At 41.2% G+C, this 18,022-nt stretch overlaps 1 protein-coding gene across 2 annotated transcripts in view; it reads left to right on the forward strand.

Annotated features, from left to right (window-relative positions):
* Positions 1–18,022, forward strand: part of FZD6 (frizzled class receptor 6) — a 27,125-nt gene continuing 9,103 nt past the window's right edge. Inside the window, exons 1-3 of one of the 2 annotated variants that reach the window (XM_027717503.2) lie at positions 1–158; positions 623–1,003; positions 16,235–16,431. In XM_027717503.2, the coding sequence (XP_027573304.1) occupies positions 824–1,003; positions 16,235–16,431 (377 nt within the window). In that variant the 5' untranslated portion in view covers positions 1–158; positions 623–823. Of the gene's footprint in view, positions 159–196; positions 265–622; positions 1,004–16,234; positions 16,432–18,022 lie in introns of those variants that run through there. The other variant, XM_039387660.1, reaches the window with a different exon arrangement.

An 18,022-nucleotide genomic window follows, 5' to 3' on the forward strand; every position in this document is an offset into this window, starting at 1 on the left:
CGCTGGGCCCCGCAGCCCCGCGCAGCCCGGCCGGGCCCTGCCCGCCACCACCGGCTCCGGCCCCGCCGGGGCGGGAAGGTGCGGCCGCCCCGCCCCGCCCGCCAGACGCCACATCCTGCAGGTGCCGTGGGGCGGCCATCGCGGAGGGGCCGCCGCCGGTGAGTGCGGCGGACACCGCGCCGGGCCCCGTCCCGTCCCGACCCGGGGAGCGGTGGCTCCGACCCGGGGCGGCGCTGCGGGGTGGCCGCCGGGAGGCGGGTCCCGGTGAGGGGGCGGCGGGGGCGCGGCCCGGGCGTGGCGGGGATGTGGCGCCGGGGCCGCTCCCGCCGAGCCCCGGGCCCTGGGCCGACCGCTCCGCCGGGCCCGCGGGCGCCGCTTCCCAGGGCGGGGCTGGGAACGGGACGTTGGGTGCGGCGGTGGCTCCGGGGCCCGGCGGGAGCGGGGGCTGTGCCGAGCCGCGGCCACGCGTGTGTGTGTGGGGCCGGGCAGGGTTGCGGGAGCACCGGCCCGGCCCGAGCTGCCTCTCCCTGCGGGCCGGCGGGGAGGCCCGGCGGTCAGGCCCGGCGGTCGCCCTCGGGTTGTTTCTGCTGTTCACTGCTCTGCTCCGTCTTTGCACGTACAGGCTCGAAGAAGAAGGGATTTAGTAAAATCGCGGTCAACCTAAATGGGGCAACACCTAAAGCACCTGTGAGGAGTCTGTGTGTGTGCCTTACTGCCGTGTGCTGGAGCCAGCAGAGGAAGATGTGTGTTTTTATCCTTGTGAAAAGCCGGGCTGTCTAACTGCTGAACAAAGCCATGTACTGAAATTGGAGATCCTGACAAAATGGGAGCACTTGTGTTCTCTGCGACTTGCAGTTTACTTCTAGCCCTCGTGCGAGGGCACAGTTTATTTACATGTGAGCCAGTGACTATCTCCAGATGTTCAGGAATGCCTTACAATATGACTTTTTTCCCAAACATCATGGGACACTATGATCAGGACACAGCTGCTCGCAAAATGGAGGTAAGTTCTCTCCCTCCTACTGTAGTATGTAACAATTTTTTGTCTCATTAAGAAGTTATTTGGGATACCTGTTATGCTTAGTGACAAAGCAGATAATGTTTAGTTAGTAACGTTTCTTTAAGTGTTTCAGTGTGTGCTGGAGCTCCTTGGTTGTATAAGCTCTGTGTAAGGGAGCTACAGACTTCCTTCCCTCACCCCGCCTTGGATCCTGTATTAAGAGTGGAAGAGGAATGGGTGTAGCATAGCAATGTGGCTATTCAGAGCATTTTGGCACAGCTGATCACATAAGCCCAGGCACCTGACTGTTAAACAGAGCAATTGTTGAAATTCTCTGGGGAAATAGCTAATGATATCCTGGTCTGCCTGAACTCAGTGCAAAAATCGTATTCGAAAGTTGCTCATTGCACCTCTCAGCTTATATCTACTAAGGAGAGGCACCTAAACTTATTCTTAGTCCTATTGGCCATTGCAGGTTTTGCATTCTGTTGTCTTCTGATTGGATGCTGAAGCTTCTGACTGAAAGAGCAACTTTACTCTTTTTTTTTTTCCTCTGACTCAAAATAAGCACTTTTCTTACCTGAACTGTAAGTGTGGCTCCCTTGAGAATATGCTACCTTGTGGAAAGGCTTTGCCGATAGCAATACCTGTAAAGGGCAAGAGCCTCTCTGGGTGAGAGGCTTGTAAAACAAGTTTTAAACCTGTTTTAATAATGGCTTTTTCAGTGGTAAGAGAAGGGGGAAAATCTTAACACACATCTTGAAAAGCTCAGTGTCTTCTGCTGTGTAGAAAGTGAAACACAAGTGAGTTGAAAATTAGGTTTCTGTTTTTTAAAAAAAAAATTATAGGTGGTATTGGAGGTGATTACAGTTACTAAAATCTTATTTGCATACTCTTTACTGAACTTGGAGGAGGAGCTTGGTTCAGTTGCCAAAATATGTTTTCAGTGTTGCTTGGGATAATCAGGATTCCCTGTTTGGCCTCCAGCTGCCAGCCTGGAATGGCACAGGCTTTGGTCTTACATTGGTTTTGTCAGCCTGGTGTAAATGTGTGGGAAATTCTGGTATCGAGTGTTAAGCCATCTGAATTTAGCTACAGATCTCTGACAAACTGTGGGCTTTTAAATTGGTAGTCAGGCTTCAGTTGTGAACTGTGCAGTGCCTTCTCTAGTTGTCATTTGTCAGGAATGCTTCCTGCAGTGTCTGCCACTTTATCTCCTCAGGTATGCTGCTGCTTTTTACTTGGTGTGTCTTAACTGCAACCATTGAGCCAGCATTTGTCAGTATTTGTGCCTTCCAGTCATGCTGTTGTTGGGACAGAGAGACCACAGAGCCATTTTTATTAGGTTGCTGTGACTGACTTTTCTGAACTGTCAGTAACTCGTGCCTACTGCATGTGTGGAGCGAGCTCCTTCTGGAAAGGGTTCATGGCTCACCTGTCCTTATATAGCTACTTAATAAAAAATTGTGAGGTAGTGAGAAGTTTTGTTGTTTTTCCTCTTTTTCCGTCTTGTCACCCTTATAACCACTACTGCAGTGGTCAGTCACTGCTTAGCCAACTGACTGGGTGGCTATGGGGAACAACGGTGTCCATTAGCACTTGATTTCCCTACCCTGTTTCATTTGCTTCCTGTCATTGCTACTACCTGGCCTCTAATTTGATATTCCTCACTACTGTAGTGTAGCGTTCTGCCTAATGTGTAGTGGTCTGCCTGCCTTTATTTGTGATCCAGCAGTGCTGATGGACTACCTAGTCAAAGTGAATTTTTAAGACAGCTGCTATCCTGGTGAAAGGGTCAGGAAGTTTCCTCCCATTCTGTTTGTAGCTCGTGTTGAGTCTGTTGCTAGCAGTTAGATTTGGAATGAAGGTGGTGAGCTTATGGTGGTTCATTGCTGGGCCTTTTTTCTGAGAGACCAGTGTGTACCAATGTCACTTACACATTTTGGTGTGATTCTATGCTGTGTCACTAACAGCACCAGCACAGTTTGTCCCTAGTTGATTGCAACAGAGGACCTTCTCAGGATTGTCACCGTGTTCTGCTTTTCTGGGGACTTGGTGTTGCAGCAGGGGGAGAGGAGTTACTGACTTCGGGAATAGTGTTTAATTTCACTTTGCAGCCATAAGGAGGCAGTGGGTTGGGAGGTGGAGGAGACTTCTGTTGTTTCAAGAGCTTGAATTTTTCTATAATTGGCAGTTCAAACTTCATTCATACCAAAGAAAGAATTTTAATAGTACATTGGCTAAAACTTTCTTTTGATCCTCAGTAGGAATGCTTAAAGGCTTTGGTTTTTAGTTCTATCTTGCTCTTCCCCCTCTCCTCCCCTCCCCATGGCCTGTTCTCAAGACTGGGCATTAGACTTATATCTTAGGATGTAAGGTCTCACTGGGTTTTGAGGCTGATGCTTGCAGTATTTTGCTCACCGTATCTTAACTAACTCTGAGTAAGCTGCTTAATCATGCAATCTCAAGGAAAAGGGGAAAAGACTTCTTCAAGAAATCAAAACTATTTTGTGCAGAAAGAGCTGTGATGTTAGGCCAGTTTATGTTCCTATTCCCTTTGAAAACTTCTGGGGAGTGCTTACTCCCAAAAAGGATAAAGATTTGTCAAGGGGACAAGTGTCACCTCAAGGTGAAGTTCACTCTCCAGAACCATGGTAATTCGTGATGTCCCATTCTCAAGGCTCTACAGGTGTGTTCTGCTTCAGAGAGTGTTAGAGAGCACAGCCAGGAGAGCTGTGCTTTCCATCTGCTGGTGCGCAAAGTCTTCTGTACAGTTTCTCTGCTTTCTGGGAAGGTGTTAAATTGGTATTTCTGGATGGTGTCTTCATAGTAATCTTCCAGGAGAGGATGATGTGGAGCTACTGTCTCAGGTGGTGGTTGCCCTCCAGGAAATCAGCTGATACATGGTCTTTCAAATCTGCCTCATGTATCAGCTGTTTGTAATGATGTGCTATAAACCAGAACGCTGGACCACTGAGAGCAGGAAAATTACTAACTCAGTGTTAGGGCCTCTGTTGTGGATGTTTTGGCTAGTGATGATAGTCCCTCTGGGATCTTATTTTCCGTAATAAAAAAGATGTAATTTCCAGTTGCTCCCTCCATTCACATATTTATTTATTTAGTTTAATTCTGAGCTTTCAATTTGGCAGGCTGAGTTTTAGCTTCTTGAGTTCTACTTTATATTTGGATTAGTTCTGTTTGCACAACAAGTGGTGATTTTAGTAGAGTAAAACCACATGACTTTGTGGTGTGAAGTTTTGTGTATGTTAGCTAAACAGCTGCATCACAGTGGAATTGTTTGCAGATGTCTACCATATCTGTATCTCAAAGCAGTTTAACAGTAACACTGCTCATGTTACTACTAGTTCAGATTGGGAGGCAGAAGATCTAGGGTTTGTCCGATGAGGCAAATAGATGGACACAGCAGAAGACCTGGTTCATTACAGCTGCACTTAAATAGGTGTTAACTCCCCCTCGTGGTCATCCACAAAACCAAGTCACCTCTAATTCCAGAGTAATTCCTACTTTAACTATCCTGGTTGTCAACATAAGGAATTATTCCAGCAAGGCAAAGAATATTACTGTGTCGTAACTTATGTTCATATCTCTTAATCTGTTCTACTGCAGTTCTGGAATGTGTCCACAGGAGACAAACCCTTAAGATTTCCTGACGTGGGTAAGATCCACAGGTCTATAGAAGTACAAAGGGAAAAGGCTTGCCAGTCACTTTTTAAAGCAGACTATGGAAAACACTGGAAAATATCCCACAGAGAACAACAAAATACCTCAGAGAGACTGGAAAAATGATTCAGGAGTGAGTTTTCCATTCACTTCTGAGTTCATGGTCATGTGCCAGAATATGTGTGTGTCTATGGAGAATTAAGTGCAACCGGCTGCAGCAGTGGCAGAAATTTGTGTGAGAACTGGGATCAGTTTAAACAAAACCATTTAGAGGGGTTTAAGAAGTACCTTCAAAAGCTTAATATTGAAATGGCATGAGTTAAAATTTGTAATGTAATGGCTTAATTTGCTTCCACTAAATACAAATTTACAGTTAATTCAATAAAACAATACTTAAAAAAACCTGAAAAACCATTGTCTGCAAGCTTAAATTGGTACATGTGTGTGTCTGTGTGTGTTTATATATATACACAGGAAGGAGGAACCTGTCTACCTCTGTAGGTTGGGAATTTTGGGGAAATAAGTACTGTTTTGTAAAAAGCTTATTATTGGGATATCCTGCAAGGTAGCACAGGTGTGAATTTACTAAATTGTTTTCATTTTTTGTGCTCTCTTGCTCTCAGGTGTTCCCAAGAAACATCCACCATCTTTAGTTCTTACAGTGGTTCTTGCAGCAACGCATTCATAAGCAGTTTTTGCTGATTCCTATGGGTGCAGTAAATTACAGTCATTAAAAAAGTGTTTGTTACCTTCAGTACTGAGGCCCATTATCAAGCATGATTAGCTTGCGCAGATTGTCTGAAACCAGAGAGGTGAATGTGTGTAATCCTATTACACTGGCTTTAAGCGTATCAGTCATTCACAAAGTCTGCTACTGCTTTCTCTGAACAGCATTCCTTGTTGCTGGATAATGTGACTAGCACTGCCTTGCTCTTTGTTCTGAAAGGATGTTGTTTAGAATGCACGGGGGTCCAAAGTGACGCGTGTTTGATGAAGAGATGGTAACTGGGGTTCATGGAGATGGTGTTGACAGAGTGATTCCAAGAGCCTCCTCATTATCCATTTTAAGAGGCTATGTCTACACTGGCAAGTAATTTGTGTTACAGGTGTTACAGGAGTGAATCTCTACTTGAAGTTGTTCTCAACACAAGACCTCTGGGAAATACCGTGATATCCTGTTGTTGATCTCCTGCGCATGTCTGTCCCTTTCAGGTGCCCTGGCTTGTGCTCACGTGTAGCTGCTGTGGTGGTTTTTTAGTCTCCCTGTCCAGACTGCATCTTGGATTCCCCCTGATCCATACTCTTATGTGAGATGTGGTCACTGGCTAAACCAAGGCACTCTAAGTGTGGAGTGATGGCCTTTGTCCTGTGGCTGTAACCTACTCCAGGAGGACACCTGTGGATGAATGGAGTCATGCAAGCTTCCCTGAAGCTATTTGTATTGAGAAGGAAAACAGAAACAGAGCTACTGAGTTTGGAATTTCTTTGCCTTCATCAATGGGAGGCGGTTAGGGCTTGGTAGCTGAGCTGATTGGGAGGAACACATCATCCTTGGAAATGGGAAAAGCCAGCAGTGGGTTTAATTTTCCATATGGAGCATGGATGTGATGTTCAGGGTGACAGCTTGGCTACAAGGTGTTGCCTATGTCTTCACTGATAAAGACCACAAAAAGCAAATGGTCCAGGAAAGAGCCACATGAGATGGGGAATGTGGTCAAATGTCCATGCTTTTTTATTTCTAGTTTGACAGTGCAGTGATTAAATACAACAATTTCTAAAACTAGTGTTGTGTCATCCCTTTAGTTCTCTACTCCATTCCAGAGGAGGGGATGGGAATATCTGCACCACAGAACTTGGTAGCTTTTTCTCTCTCTCGCTGTTGACTGTTGATTCACCAGCCCTTAGGGGCAAACATGGCTCCTTTATCCCACTTTGCCTTTTTGGGTCTTTTCTGTGTATTGTGTGCATCTGTGATTGCTGTAACACAGTCTTAATTTGCTTGCCAGAGGAAGAGGTACATATGTGTGCCCTGTTCTTCTGAACCACGAAGTGGAGATGAGTGGAGACTTGCTTGCTTTCTGCTTAGCCATTAGAAGAAGGGGAGGTGTGCAGGTGTGCATGAGAGTGTGTAAGTAGCTACTGTAAATGGGGGGAGATAGGGCTGGATCATCGGTCTTTAGAGGACAGAAAGGATGTGCTTTTACCAAAGATACCTGCTCCTCTAGATGAGAGCTTCCTGGGAGAAAAAAAGATCACCCATCTTTCCTGTACTTAAACTTCTGGTAGATCAAGTTCTTTCAAAGAATAACCACATCCTTCCAAGTTTGGCCCATGCTGTATTCCCTGGAGGGCCTGCATAACCAGGTTTCTTTAGTCTCAGTAGCTACTGCCACAAAGCACTTAGTGGCCAAACTCTCCACATATTTATCCTGCATGCAGAAACTAAAAGCAGTTTTTTGGAGAGGGACTGTACCCATCCAGCCTCGTGGTGACCTAGCAATACCCAGCTGTCCAGGCACCATGTCCCAGCTGCATATTGCTTCACATGAAATAATGCTCTTGCAAAGAAGGTACAAGGTGCACCGTTTTAAGAATCCAGTTGTGTGTGGGATGTCTCTGGGAGTATGAGTAGAGCTTGAAAGTAAACATTATATGCTGAAGGTTAACACAGACCACAGATCATAAGATGAGAAAGAGGAAGAAAAGGTGGCTTTGAGTTTTTAAAACAGGAGAAGGAGGGAAGATAATGGTGGGGAAGGGCACCAAAATAAGTACTGTGGGCTAACAATAAGGAAACACTGTCTAATACAGGCATTCAGAACTGGGGAATATCTCAGAGTGTGACCAACTGGAAACAGTGAAAGCAGAAGACAGAGGTAAGAACTGCAGGTGCTGTGATAGATGCTGCAGCTTCATGGGCTTCAGCATAGTCAGATGACTTGTGCATGCCTGGCTGACATCTCCTACATCACAACAAAGTTGGTATTTTTTGAGGTGGTTTAAATTTTCATTTAAGACTGCTTAAAAATGCATGGAGTAGGCAAGAAAGAAATGGTGCAGGGTTGTTACTCTGGTAAGTTGGGTGGTGCTGTTCTGCTGAAGTGTGTCTCCACATTCACAGGAAGGAGTGGGAAGCATGAATCTGCCCTGACTCTTTTGGAACCAGAGCAGTAATGACTTCTACTGGAATTTTTTTTTAAATGGGGGGCTTTTTTAAACATAATGGACAGTCTGTAAACATTGTTATGGGAAATCCTCTTCATTGGGTTCTGCACAGAAGGTTCAGCAATAAATCCATTTACTCCTGTAATGTATGGCAAATAGGTGGAGAATTTAAGATTGACATTCTTCTGCTACCGCAGTCCAGATACAATGAAGCTCTGTCTAGACTTCAGATGTTTGAGGGCCTGCAGTATACTTTCCTTCAGTTAACATGTATTTATTTGTCTGTCTCTTATGCTCTGTATAGTGTACTTTCTCATGTTTGTTATGGACTGCAGAGGCTGGAATATCTATAATTTAGGTCAAGCTATAATTTAGGTTAGGACCAAAAAATGCAGTGAGTTTTGGTAATAAGCTATTTTGGAAAGTATTGGGAATACTTGTACTTTAGTTTGCTTCAGAATAACTTAGTGAGATGTAATATTCCTGTTACATTGTTTATAACCTTTTTTACAGTTAAAAAAGACACAGATATATGTATTTTTATTTTGCACATGAAAATACTTAGAGGGGAAGCATGGAACTATGTTGTTTTACTGCAGAAAGGAATTCTGTAGTTGCTAGATCCCTGTGTGGACCATTCACTTAGGAGTTGGATCTGATGATCCTGTTGAGTCCCTTCCAACTCAGAATATTCTGACTGTATATAGTTAATGCAAAACAATACAGAGCTTATAAAAGTAAAAAGCAGAATAGCCTTCTTTATATTTCTTTCTCTGTGTTTGTTTATACTGTCAATGGCAAGTTTAGTGCCCAAGTGTGGTGTTGGAGTAGTTTTTTGGAGTTTGCTTTATTTTTTTCCTTAAAGTTCATGAGTGCCTTGCTATCCTACTGACCTTTGAAAATCCTTCCCCCACGTCTTATTCCTTACACTGTTTGGATTTCTGATTAATATTCCCTTCAACTTTGAAAAGCTAGTATGAAAGTTCAGACCTGAATATATCTGTATATGCATACATATATATGTGTGTGTGTGTATATATATATATGTTTATTGCATGTGTAGCGGTGAAGACTTGCATGGTGAAGACTTTGCAGATACATTTGTTCTTGTTGCAAGTATGTTGAACATGTAGGTGATGAGTAATTCAGCTCCCTCAGCAGTTGCACAGCCCGGGATCTGAACTGTTGCCTGGATAGTTCAGCTTGATGAAGTGATGAAGTTGAGGCCCACCAAGCAGGGGCACCTGGCTGCTTGCTGGCCAGTCCCCGAGCCTCTGCAGTTTATAGCACAGGGTTTTTTTAAGGTCAGCTGCCATCCTACTTTCGCCTTTTAAACAGCGATGCTTCAGGTGCTGACTGGTGGGCAGCTCCTGCCCCACATGGCTGTGGGAGGAGAGGACTGCTGGGAACAGTCTGGCTTATCAGCTGTTGCATGTTGAGCTGCTTTGTTCAGAGCCCTTTGAAAGTCCAAGTACATGTTTGGCCTTTGCTGTTCAGTTGAAGGACAAAAATAGGCTCATATCTTTGCAAACATCTTTCATTGCAGAGCAGCATTGTTTGGCCCACTTGCTTGTTTGCTATCTTCTTTCTCTGCGTCATCCTCTGCCAGCTCCTTAAACTCTAGATTTAACTTGAGTAGGAAATTGAACTATTTTCTCTTTTAAACTACGAGGCAACCTACTTTGTACTTTAACAGAATACTTCATTCTTATTTATGTAAATGTTAAATTGCTTACGTCTTAAAAATGTTTGACAAGCTTTTAAATTAAACACGACTTCATATGCCTTTATTCTATTGTAAAAGCTGCAGAAAGTATTGCTGCTTTGTTTAAAAGCAGCTTATTAAAATAAAAGTCAAATTCATGTGCTTTCAATGGGTTTTTTTTACTTCTGTCAAATTAGGATGCACTAATAATGTATATTAAACTTATATATATTCAAATTTATAATGTATATATTTTATATATTCATATCTAAAATACTTTGTTCCTGTCAGTGAATTTTAGTCCTGAAAACTTTTGTTGTTTTACCCATGTAAAACATACATTATGACTGATACTTGCTGCTGCCAGCAGTAGTTGATTATTACCCACAACTCAGGTAGGAAATGGAATATATGGCCCCCCCCAATGAGTTTATACCATGTTCCGTGGTAATTTAAAGGATGGTTGACATTGCACTAACTTTCATGAGCCGCACCATGTTTCTGTTTTGCAGTTCTGCTGTTAAGTAGCAACTTTTAGCAGACATGTAGCAACAAGACACTGGCACTTAAACTGCCTTGGCCTCCTGCAAAATCCTTACATACGAAATTAAAAGTGTCTTTAACTTGCCTTTGATCTAAATCCGTCAATGTAACTTCCAATGGGAAGAACCTACTCTTTTTCTCAACCTTGCTTTGAATCTAATTGAACTTGAAAATTTCATCCTTCATTTAGTTTCATGTGTTGGGATGTTTATTTATCATGACTTAGTTAATTGTGCATGAACTAGGAGTCAGAGATTCTTGGCAGGTGATTCACTGTGACCATCAGCAAATTGCCACCCTTGCCAGCCCATCTAGGAATACTATATGAAGGCATTAATCTCTCTGGGCATGATGCTAATCCTGTTTGCATCCAGTCCAGAATAACTCTGTTGTAACAACAGTGTAGGATTAAATCAACCGTGCCATACTTGTTCTGCTGTTTTTAATTGAAACAGATTATCATTGTAAAAGTGACTAAGGGTACTGTGAAGATTAATTGTTAGTATAGTTCTGTGAATATAAAGAGTAATTACTGTCTCTTATTCTGAGACCATTTATGTACACTATGATTGACAGTGGCTGTATTTCCTAACTATCACATCTGAAAACATATATGTATACACATATATTTGGGTTGGGGCTTGGGGCTGTACTTCAATTCTGTAGTGACACTTCCTAGACAGTAAGCGTGTTTGTACTGTAAATTATTAATAATTATTTTTTAATTATTAATCATGAAAGTGTCCTGTGAGGAGCAAAGGAGTTGAACTTGGTGATCCTTATGCATCCCTTCCAGTTTGAGATACTCTATGACTCCATTATTTAAGTAGGTGTTATTTCCTGTAAAGCAGATATACAGTTTCATGAATAACAGTGTGTATCTTTAATATAGGTAGGAATCTCGGGTGCGCAGTGTAGTATGATTGTAGAAATACAGATTTAAGCCTGCCTTTGCTTCAGAGACTGAAATACACGGTTATGTAACCAACAAGGTTGTAATGCTGTTGCTTTAGGTCACAAGATTTTTATGAAACCAAGAAAGAGGTGACATTGCTTAACACTGAGACAGTTGGTGTCTGTCCTTGTTTAACTTAGTAAACCTCAGTGTTAACTGGGTTAACTAAGCTAAATGTTTTAACTTGTAGTTAGACCTCAGTAGTTAGGAAAATAGGTTGTTACTCTCTTAGATACCTGGCTCCAGTGGCTGAACAAAGGCTCTAATCCTCTGTATATCTCAGCAATTCAAGGTATTTCCTGTCTCTTACAATCAAGGTTTGCTGTGGCTGATTCTAACAAAGACCTTGATATTTCGATCCAATGTTTTCTATATTATCTGAATATCTCTGTGACATTAATCAGCAGAGTACAGAAGAATATTTTCCTTTACTTTTTTTGACATATCTTGGTAGTTATCATACATCCCAACCCCAGAGACGTCTGATCATTTCTGGTAATGCTTTTCTCCAGGATAAAACTGAAATGAGGTACAAGAGAGCATTTTCAGTGTCTGCCCGGAATAATGAGCTTGTTTTTCTTGTGTCTTGGAATTGTAAGCCTGCTAAGCACAAAACAGAAGCATCCTGAGTACAAGATCCATGTACAGTTCTAGATTGCAATTTGCTTGTTGGTAAAGTTCGTTTAAGAACATGTTTGCACCTAGACCTTTATTCTGTACTTTGTAACATTTGTTTTTGCTTGTCTTAGTTGTGTTACTGTTTGTAGGACCACACTGTAACTGGATTTCTGAGGTAGTTTGGCTTTGCCTCTGGAAAAGATATAACATAGACACACCTCATAAGGAATCTAGAATTTACTAAGTCAGATGTTGGTGTTTTGTTAGTGGAAAGTTTGCGTCCCACAGTCCTCAGTTCTTCACTAATACTGCTTGAGACAGTGCCCCTCCTGCTGTTAAAGACTACATCATCATTGACTTTACAGTTGCTATTAGTTTGTTGGTTTGGATTTTGGGTTTTTGTTTGTTTGGGGTTTTGGTTGGTTGGTTGGTTTTAGATTGTTACTATATTCTAGTTTGCCTTATGTTTACTGAGTTTTGTTTCCCATTGTTAAGAAGATGAGAATTTTTATTTTAGGACTTGCATTAGCCGTGTTTCTGGTTTTTAAAGAGTCTGCCTTCACTCTATTTTTAGCACTGCCATCACCAAATCTGCAGATTTTCATCTCTCTTCTTCATATGACAGGGCAGTGGTTGCTAATGCTAGAAATGCCAAGTGCCCTAGTTTCCTGGAAGAGCCTATGTTGTTTGATTGTGCCACGGGCAGACCCTGAACTTCCTGAAGAGGGGAGGACTATGGTACAAGATTCTGAGTTTAATCCCAGACTTGCATACTCAGGACACCAGTGTGCGCATGCGTGCAGCTTACCCAGCTAATCACTTGGATAAAAAATGGTTTGTCTTTGGGACATCCATGGTTCAGATAAAGTGGTCTTGAAGCAACTGAATTTTACTGTCAGTGAGCTTGTGATCTTGGCTTTACACTTTTTCCTTCCAGACGATGCAGCTGGGGGAGAAAATACTTTGGTTTTGGTAAGATTTTGCTTTTATGGTCCATCAGGAACTGCAGACATGCTATTTTCTCTGATGAAACTTTTCCAAATTGGTCAACTGGAAGTGAAACCCACATTTAAAGATACCTAATTGTTAGCAGAGTTCCAGACACAGTTCCCTACTACTTCTGCTGTTCTTAAATGGTAAAAGTAGGCTGTTGCTGAAAATAAATTTGTGTTTTACAAATCCCATTTGTGTGTGCTTGAGGCAAAGTTTTACATTTTATAGAGGTTTTTTGGTTGCGGGAACTCATTGGCTGTAAAATCTGTTAAGAGTTTTTTGAGGGACTCAATGTATTTGTTGAAAGGGGTAATTCAGACAGTATGTTATACTTCAGTTTTCAAAAAGGTTTTGACATGGTCATAACCTGTGTTTTTTTTAAAGAAACTCTGCTGGTAACCCATTGGGGACTTTATTTTCCAATGCCTCCCTGCCTAAGAAGAAAAGTATGAATAAATAAATGTTTTTTCACAGTAAGGGTTATTAAATCATGAGCTGATAGTTTCATGCTATACCAAATAAGTAACTAGAGTGGTTCCCCCTACTTATCTGTACAGAAACCTCTGATAGACAGCTAATTCATAAATGGACCTAGAAGAGGGATAGATAATAAATTTGCTGAGAAAACAAAATCGGTGAAAGAATTGCAGATTCTTTCAGCAGATGAATCTGCTAGATTCAACTGGACAATAAAATGGTAGGTGGGATTTAGGGTTGGAAAATGCAGAGTAATGCATATGGGAAAAAAATTACTCCCAGAGTAATAAGTATGAGGAAAAATAACTCCCACTATCTGTACAGGTGGGTGGGCACAGTATTAAATTGGTTGCTGTCACTCAGAAAGAGTTTTCGTCACTGTACCAATGGGAGGTCAGTGTTCGAATGTAGTCAAGGTAAGTAGAAGGCAAAGTATAGTATGAAAGGAATAGAAATCAGAACTGAAAGTATTACTATACTAACGTATAAATATATGGAAAAAGTAGAGTGCAATCCGTTAGCTGTTTGTCAAAACACAAATTAGGTTGTAAAACCAAGAGTTACAATAAACAAATAAAATACAGTATCTTTCAGCGGTGCCTGCTTAAATTGTGCAAGATAACTTACTACTATTATATTTACAAAATGTTTAAGTTTAAATGGTTGAAAAAGGGATTAGATGCATTTCAGGAAGGAAGGTTTGTGAATGTCTTTTCAACACAGTGGTCATGTTATAATCTGCAGCTTGTTTCCTAAACCACTGGTTGTAGGAAACTGGGAGAGATGTCAGATTGGTTACATCCCCCTTGTTACCAGACAGGGTGAGAATGGGGTGTCCAGCTAAATGGTCTGACTTGTAAGGTTGGCTTGTGTTTTCAGAACATCAGACTTCTTGCTCTTGTGTTCGTACTTTCAGGCGTCAGAAGGTAAGTATTTTTAGCTGAAAGAAACATTGTAACAACAATTATTTTTGGCAGCTGAGTCCTTGGAATTCTACTCTGATTACATTATAGGCTAAGCATAGCTTTCTTCCTAAAAATTTGCATTTTTCAACTTATCTGTTAAGGTGGTTTGGGGTTTAAATAAAATATGTCTTTAAACAACAGTGTTTAGCCAATAACAACATGCTTTAGTAAAAGTCTTGGAAACGTTTTATTTTTGCTTGTCATTGTCTACCTCTGATATACAGTATCATTGTGTAGTGATTCTTGTGATATTTTAGCTTTTAAGTGGCTTTATACAGCAGAAACTCTGTTAAAATGGTAAAGGTTGGTTTTATGCCCTGACTTTCTTTACCAACCAATGCTTTCTTTATACTCATTTTCTATATCAAAGGAGTGAGCTTACAATACATAGCTGTATTAGTTATGTTGGAAAATTCTATTTAAAAACTGTTAGTTGCTTATCAAAAGAGCTGGTAAAATTGGTTTTATAGATAAAAATATTGTGTTTTTTAAAAATCCTTACTTTTCTAGAGAAGGTATTTCTGTTTTACTGAATTCTGTGAAAGTTTTTGACTGGCAGCCCAAAACTTGCTCTAGAGAATTACTTTTTATCAACTGAGATGAACTATGGGTGACAAAAAGGAAGAATTCAAAACAATCAAGACAATCTGTTCAAGACTTAATGTCAAAAGTAAACACAATTTCTATAGGAGTTGAATATGACTACCTAGGCTATTGTCTTTATTTTATCCTAAGTGCCAGGAAGAACAGAGCAAATATAAATTAACAATTGAAAAGAAAAGCAGCATCATAATTATGCAGAGGGAATTTAATTCATTTAGGGTTAGCGCCTGACTACTTTTTCCTGTGAAGCCATGCAGTGTTTAGGAAATAATCCAACTTACAGAACTGGAACACAGTATACCAGGGCAACATTTCTCTCCTTGTCATGAAATACTCAGATCTTGGGTTCCTACAAAGGCAGCTCCAGAGCAGACGTTCAGAGAGGGGATTAAACTTCTGTGTGCCTGCTGTCATGGTGTCTGCAGATGCAGAACACAGCTGGAGTGCTCTGAAGGGTAGTGCCAACAATTTTTTTGTTTTTTTTCATAAAGCACTTTTATGTCATTCTTGCTCTGCTGATCTTTTCTTCCCCTCTCCCCACACATTCCTGTGTTTATTACCAAGGTCCTTTGAGGACTTGTAGATACTCCAGTTTGAAAGCGTAAATTTATTTGCCAATGTCTTTTCTTTTAAACTGCATGTTCAGGTAAGGGTAAACTTGCTCTTCAGGTAAGGGTATATTTGGGATACTGAAAAGCTGATGGACGTGAGGATGCTGTTCTGAACTCAGAAGCACTTGCAAAAATGACCACCAACTCCTGGTTTGTCTGAAATTTAACCACATGGTAGTATTTTGGCTAAAACAATTTACCCTAATAGTAAAACTGATAAAATGTAGAACAGGAAGGTTGGCTTTTTTTTTTTCCTTAAAAACCTCTCTGACTGTGAATAATGAATTGAATGCATTGGGCAGAAAAAGGTTGGGTTAAATTTCATTCTATGAATTCTCTAATAAGAACAGTCATCAGTTACTCACTGCAGTCATGTTGAGAGAGATTTGAAATGAGGTGTTTCAAAAATGAGAAATAATGATATTTGGACCTCATTAATCAAAAAAACCCCAAACTTCTCCAGCATGAGAGAAGATGAGTACAATGCGGCACTTAGGACTGAAAATGTAATCTAACAGGAACTACTGGAACAGACACACCTTTAAAAATCTCAGGGCACTTGTTTAGAAGCTAACTGGTGTACAAAGGAGCACAGTGTTTTACCCTATTTTTTAAAAATCCTGGGCTTTCGCAATACCTTTTAGATTTCTAATGTTGACAAGTAGGAAAAGTCAGGTTCGAATAGTCACAGATTGGCCAAGATTCCTGGGGCAAGGGCTGGGCTGGAAGTGCTAATGAAGCTTCTTGCTACTCAGACCAGCAGGTTTTGCTTTTTCGCAATTGCTGAGCAAACAGTATTTTCTAGTATCTTTTCAAACCTACAGGGGATCAAATGTGAGCCATAGTGATGAAAGTTAGTTTTAATGCCTTGAATTATCTTTTTTAGATTGCTAACCAAAGCCTTTTTCTTCCCTGTAGCCTTTTCTTATTCTTATGAATCTTCACTGTTCACCAGACGTCCACACATTTCTGTGTAGAGCCTTTGTCCCTGCCTGCCTGGATCAAATTCATGTGATTCACCCTTGTCGAAGCCTCTGTGAGAAAGTGTATTCTGACTGTAAGCAGTTGATGGACACTTTCGGAATTGCGTGGCCTGAAGAGCTGGAATGTGCCAGGTGGGGTATTTCTTGTATTGACAGGTGGTGGGAGTGATACTTTCATATTTGACCTGGACTGAGTTGAAAATCTGAGGCAGAATGTTAAATATCACCTTGCTGACCCTGCAGTGCTTATGCATGGGACCATTTCTTCATTAAAACTTTTTCACTATTCAAATGATCACCTGCATTTTCTGCTTGTGACTTTTTTGGCAACAAAGCTCTGCAGCAGTTCAGTATTCAGATCCCTGCAAAAGGAAGCTTTTTTACTGTAAATTTCTGAAAGTTTAAAATATTATATGTTACTGCCTAGATTTTGCTTTGGTTTCTGATCTCTAAACTAGGGATGATCATGCTTACTTCATTAGGGACTTTAGAAGTAACTGCTCGTAAGATAATGAAATACAGAATATTCTGTATTTGAGCATTAAATAGTAGAAACCTTATCTCACTCCTAACTGCTTAAATGTGCAAACTTAATCTTGTGTTGCTTTTCCTGTACTGCCTGCCAAAACTCTCTTTTAAAATTTCAGCTATTTCTCAAAGGTGTTCATGTGTCTTTTTCAGATAGATAATAAAATATTTGGTGAAAAGATGTCTATATATTTTAAATGGAAACCACCGAAAGCACCCCAGTGCAATTTTCCTGAGATTCTGACCTTCAACTGTGGATATTTATAAATTATCGAGGCCAGTTTTTTTTTTTTTTTTAACACACATCAGGTCAAGAGGAGCAGAGACTGGAAACTCAAATAATTTTTCTAATCCCCATGCAGTTGCTAATCTGTGGTAAGGCTGAGGGAAAGCTGGGACAGTAGTCCTGTGCATGACCTGTGGTAGAAATCAGTATTGGAGTGAATATGACAAGTGGCATTAATGCCATTTCCCGTAATTCTGCAGAAAAATAGAAGTTGTGGGGTTTTAAAACAAGAAGGCATCAACTTTTCCCATCTAGTGTGAGCTTCTGTGCAACAGTACTGCCCTGAAGGGGCACAGCAAATATCTTCAAGGATTGTTTTGAAAAATCAGGAAAATTACAAATGAATCCAGTTCCTCAAGATGTGATATTTTAAAATAAATTATGGTTTTTTACTGGATTTACTGCAGCTTTAAATTATTTTATTACTGCTAGTATTTACTGAAAATGAAGCTTCTCTGTTCATATGTGAAGTGATGTCTCCCTGGTAGCCAACACTGAGAAGTCCGTGGAATGCAGGGTGTTACAGCAGCAGAGATTCTGCTGCTGGAGCCTTCTGGTATGAGGATGGGAAGTAACTGGAACAGTGAGATTCACACTTTTGTATTCTTACAGTCATCATGGCTGGGCTTCGTGAACGAAGATTTGGGGAGGGCTCTACCCACATTTGTTACAAGTGCGTTGTGGCTAAAAAGGCCAATACGAGACAGGCTCGTCCGGTTGCAAAAGGCACAGCAGAAAGACTCGTTAGGTGGTGTATTCTGCAAGGCACGATTCTTTCTGCGTTGCCTTTTCTCCTTGAGAGTGATCCTGTGTGTGTTCTCAAAAGCATCATCAGCGTTATAGATAGTGTGTCTCCAGACCTCCCGATTGGAGGCCAGAGTAGACCAGTATGATGATCAATATGGCCAA

Source organism: Pipra filicauda, unplaced genomic scaffold, assembly GCF_003945595.2.
Source record: "Pipra filicauda isolate LSUMZ 115617 unplaced genomic scaffold, ASM394559v2 scaffold57_size4234018_pilon, whole genome shotgun sequence".
NCBI classification, from domain to species: domain Eukaryota; kingdom Metazoa; phylum Chordata; class Aves; order Passeriformes; family Pipridae; genus Pipra; species Pipra filicauda.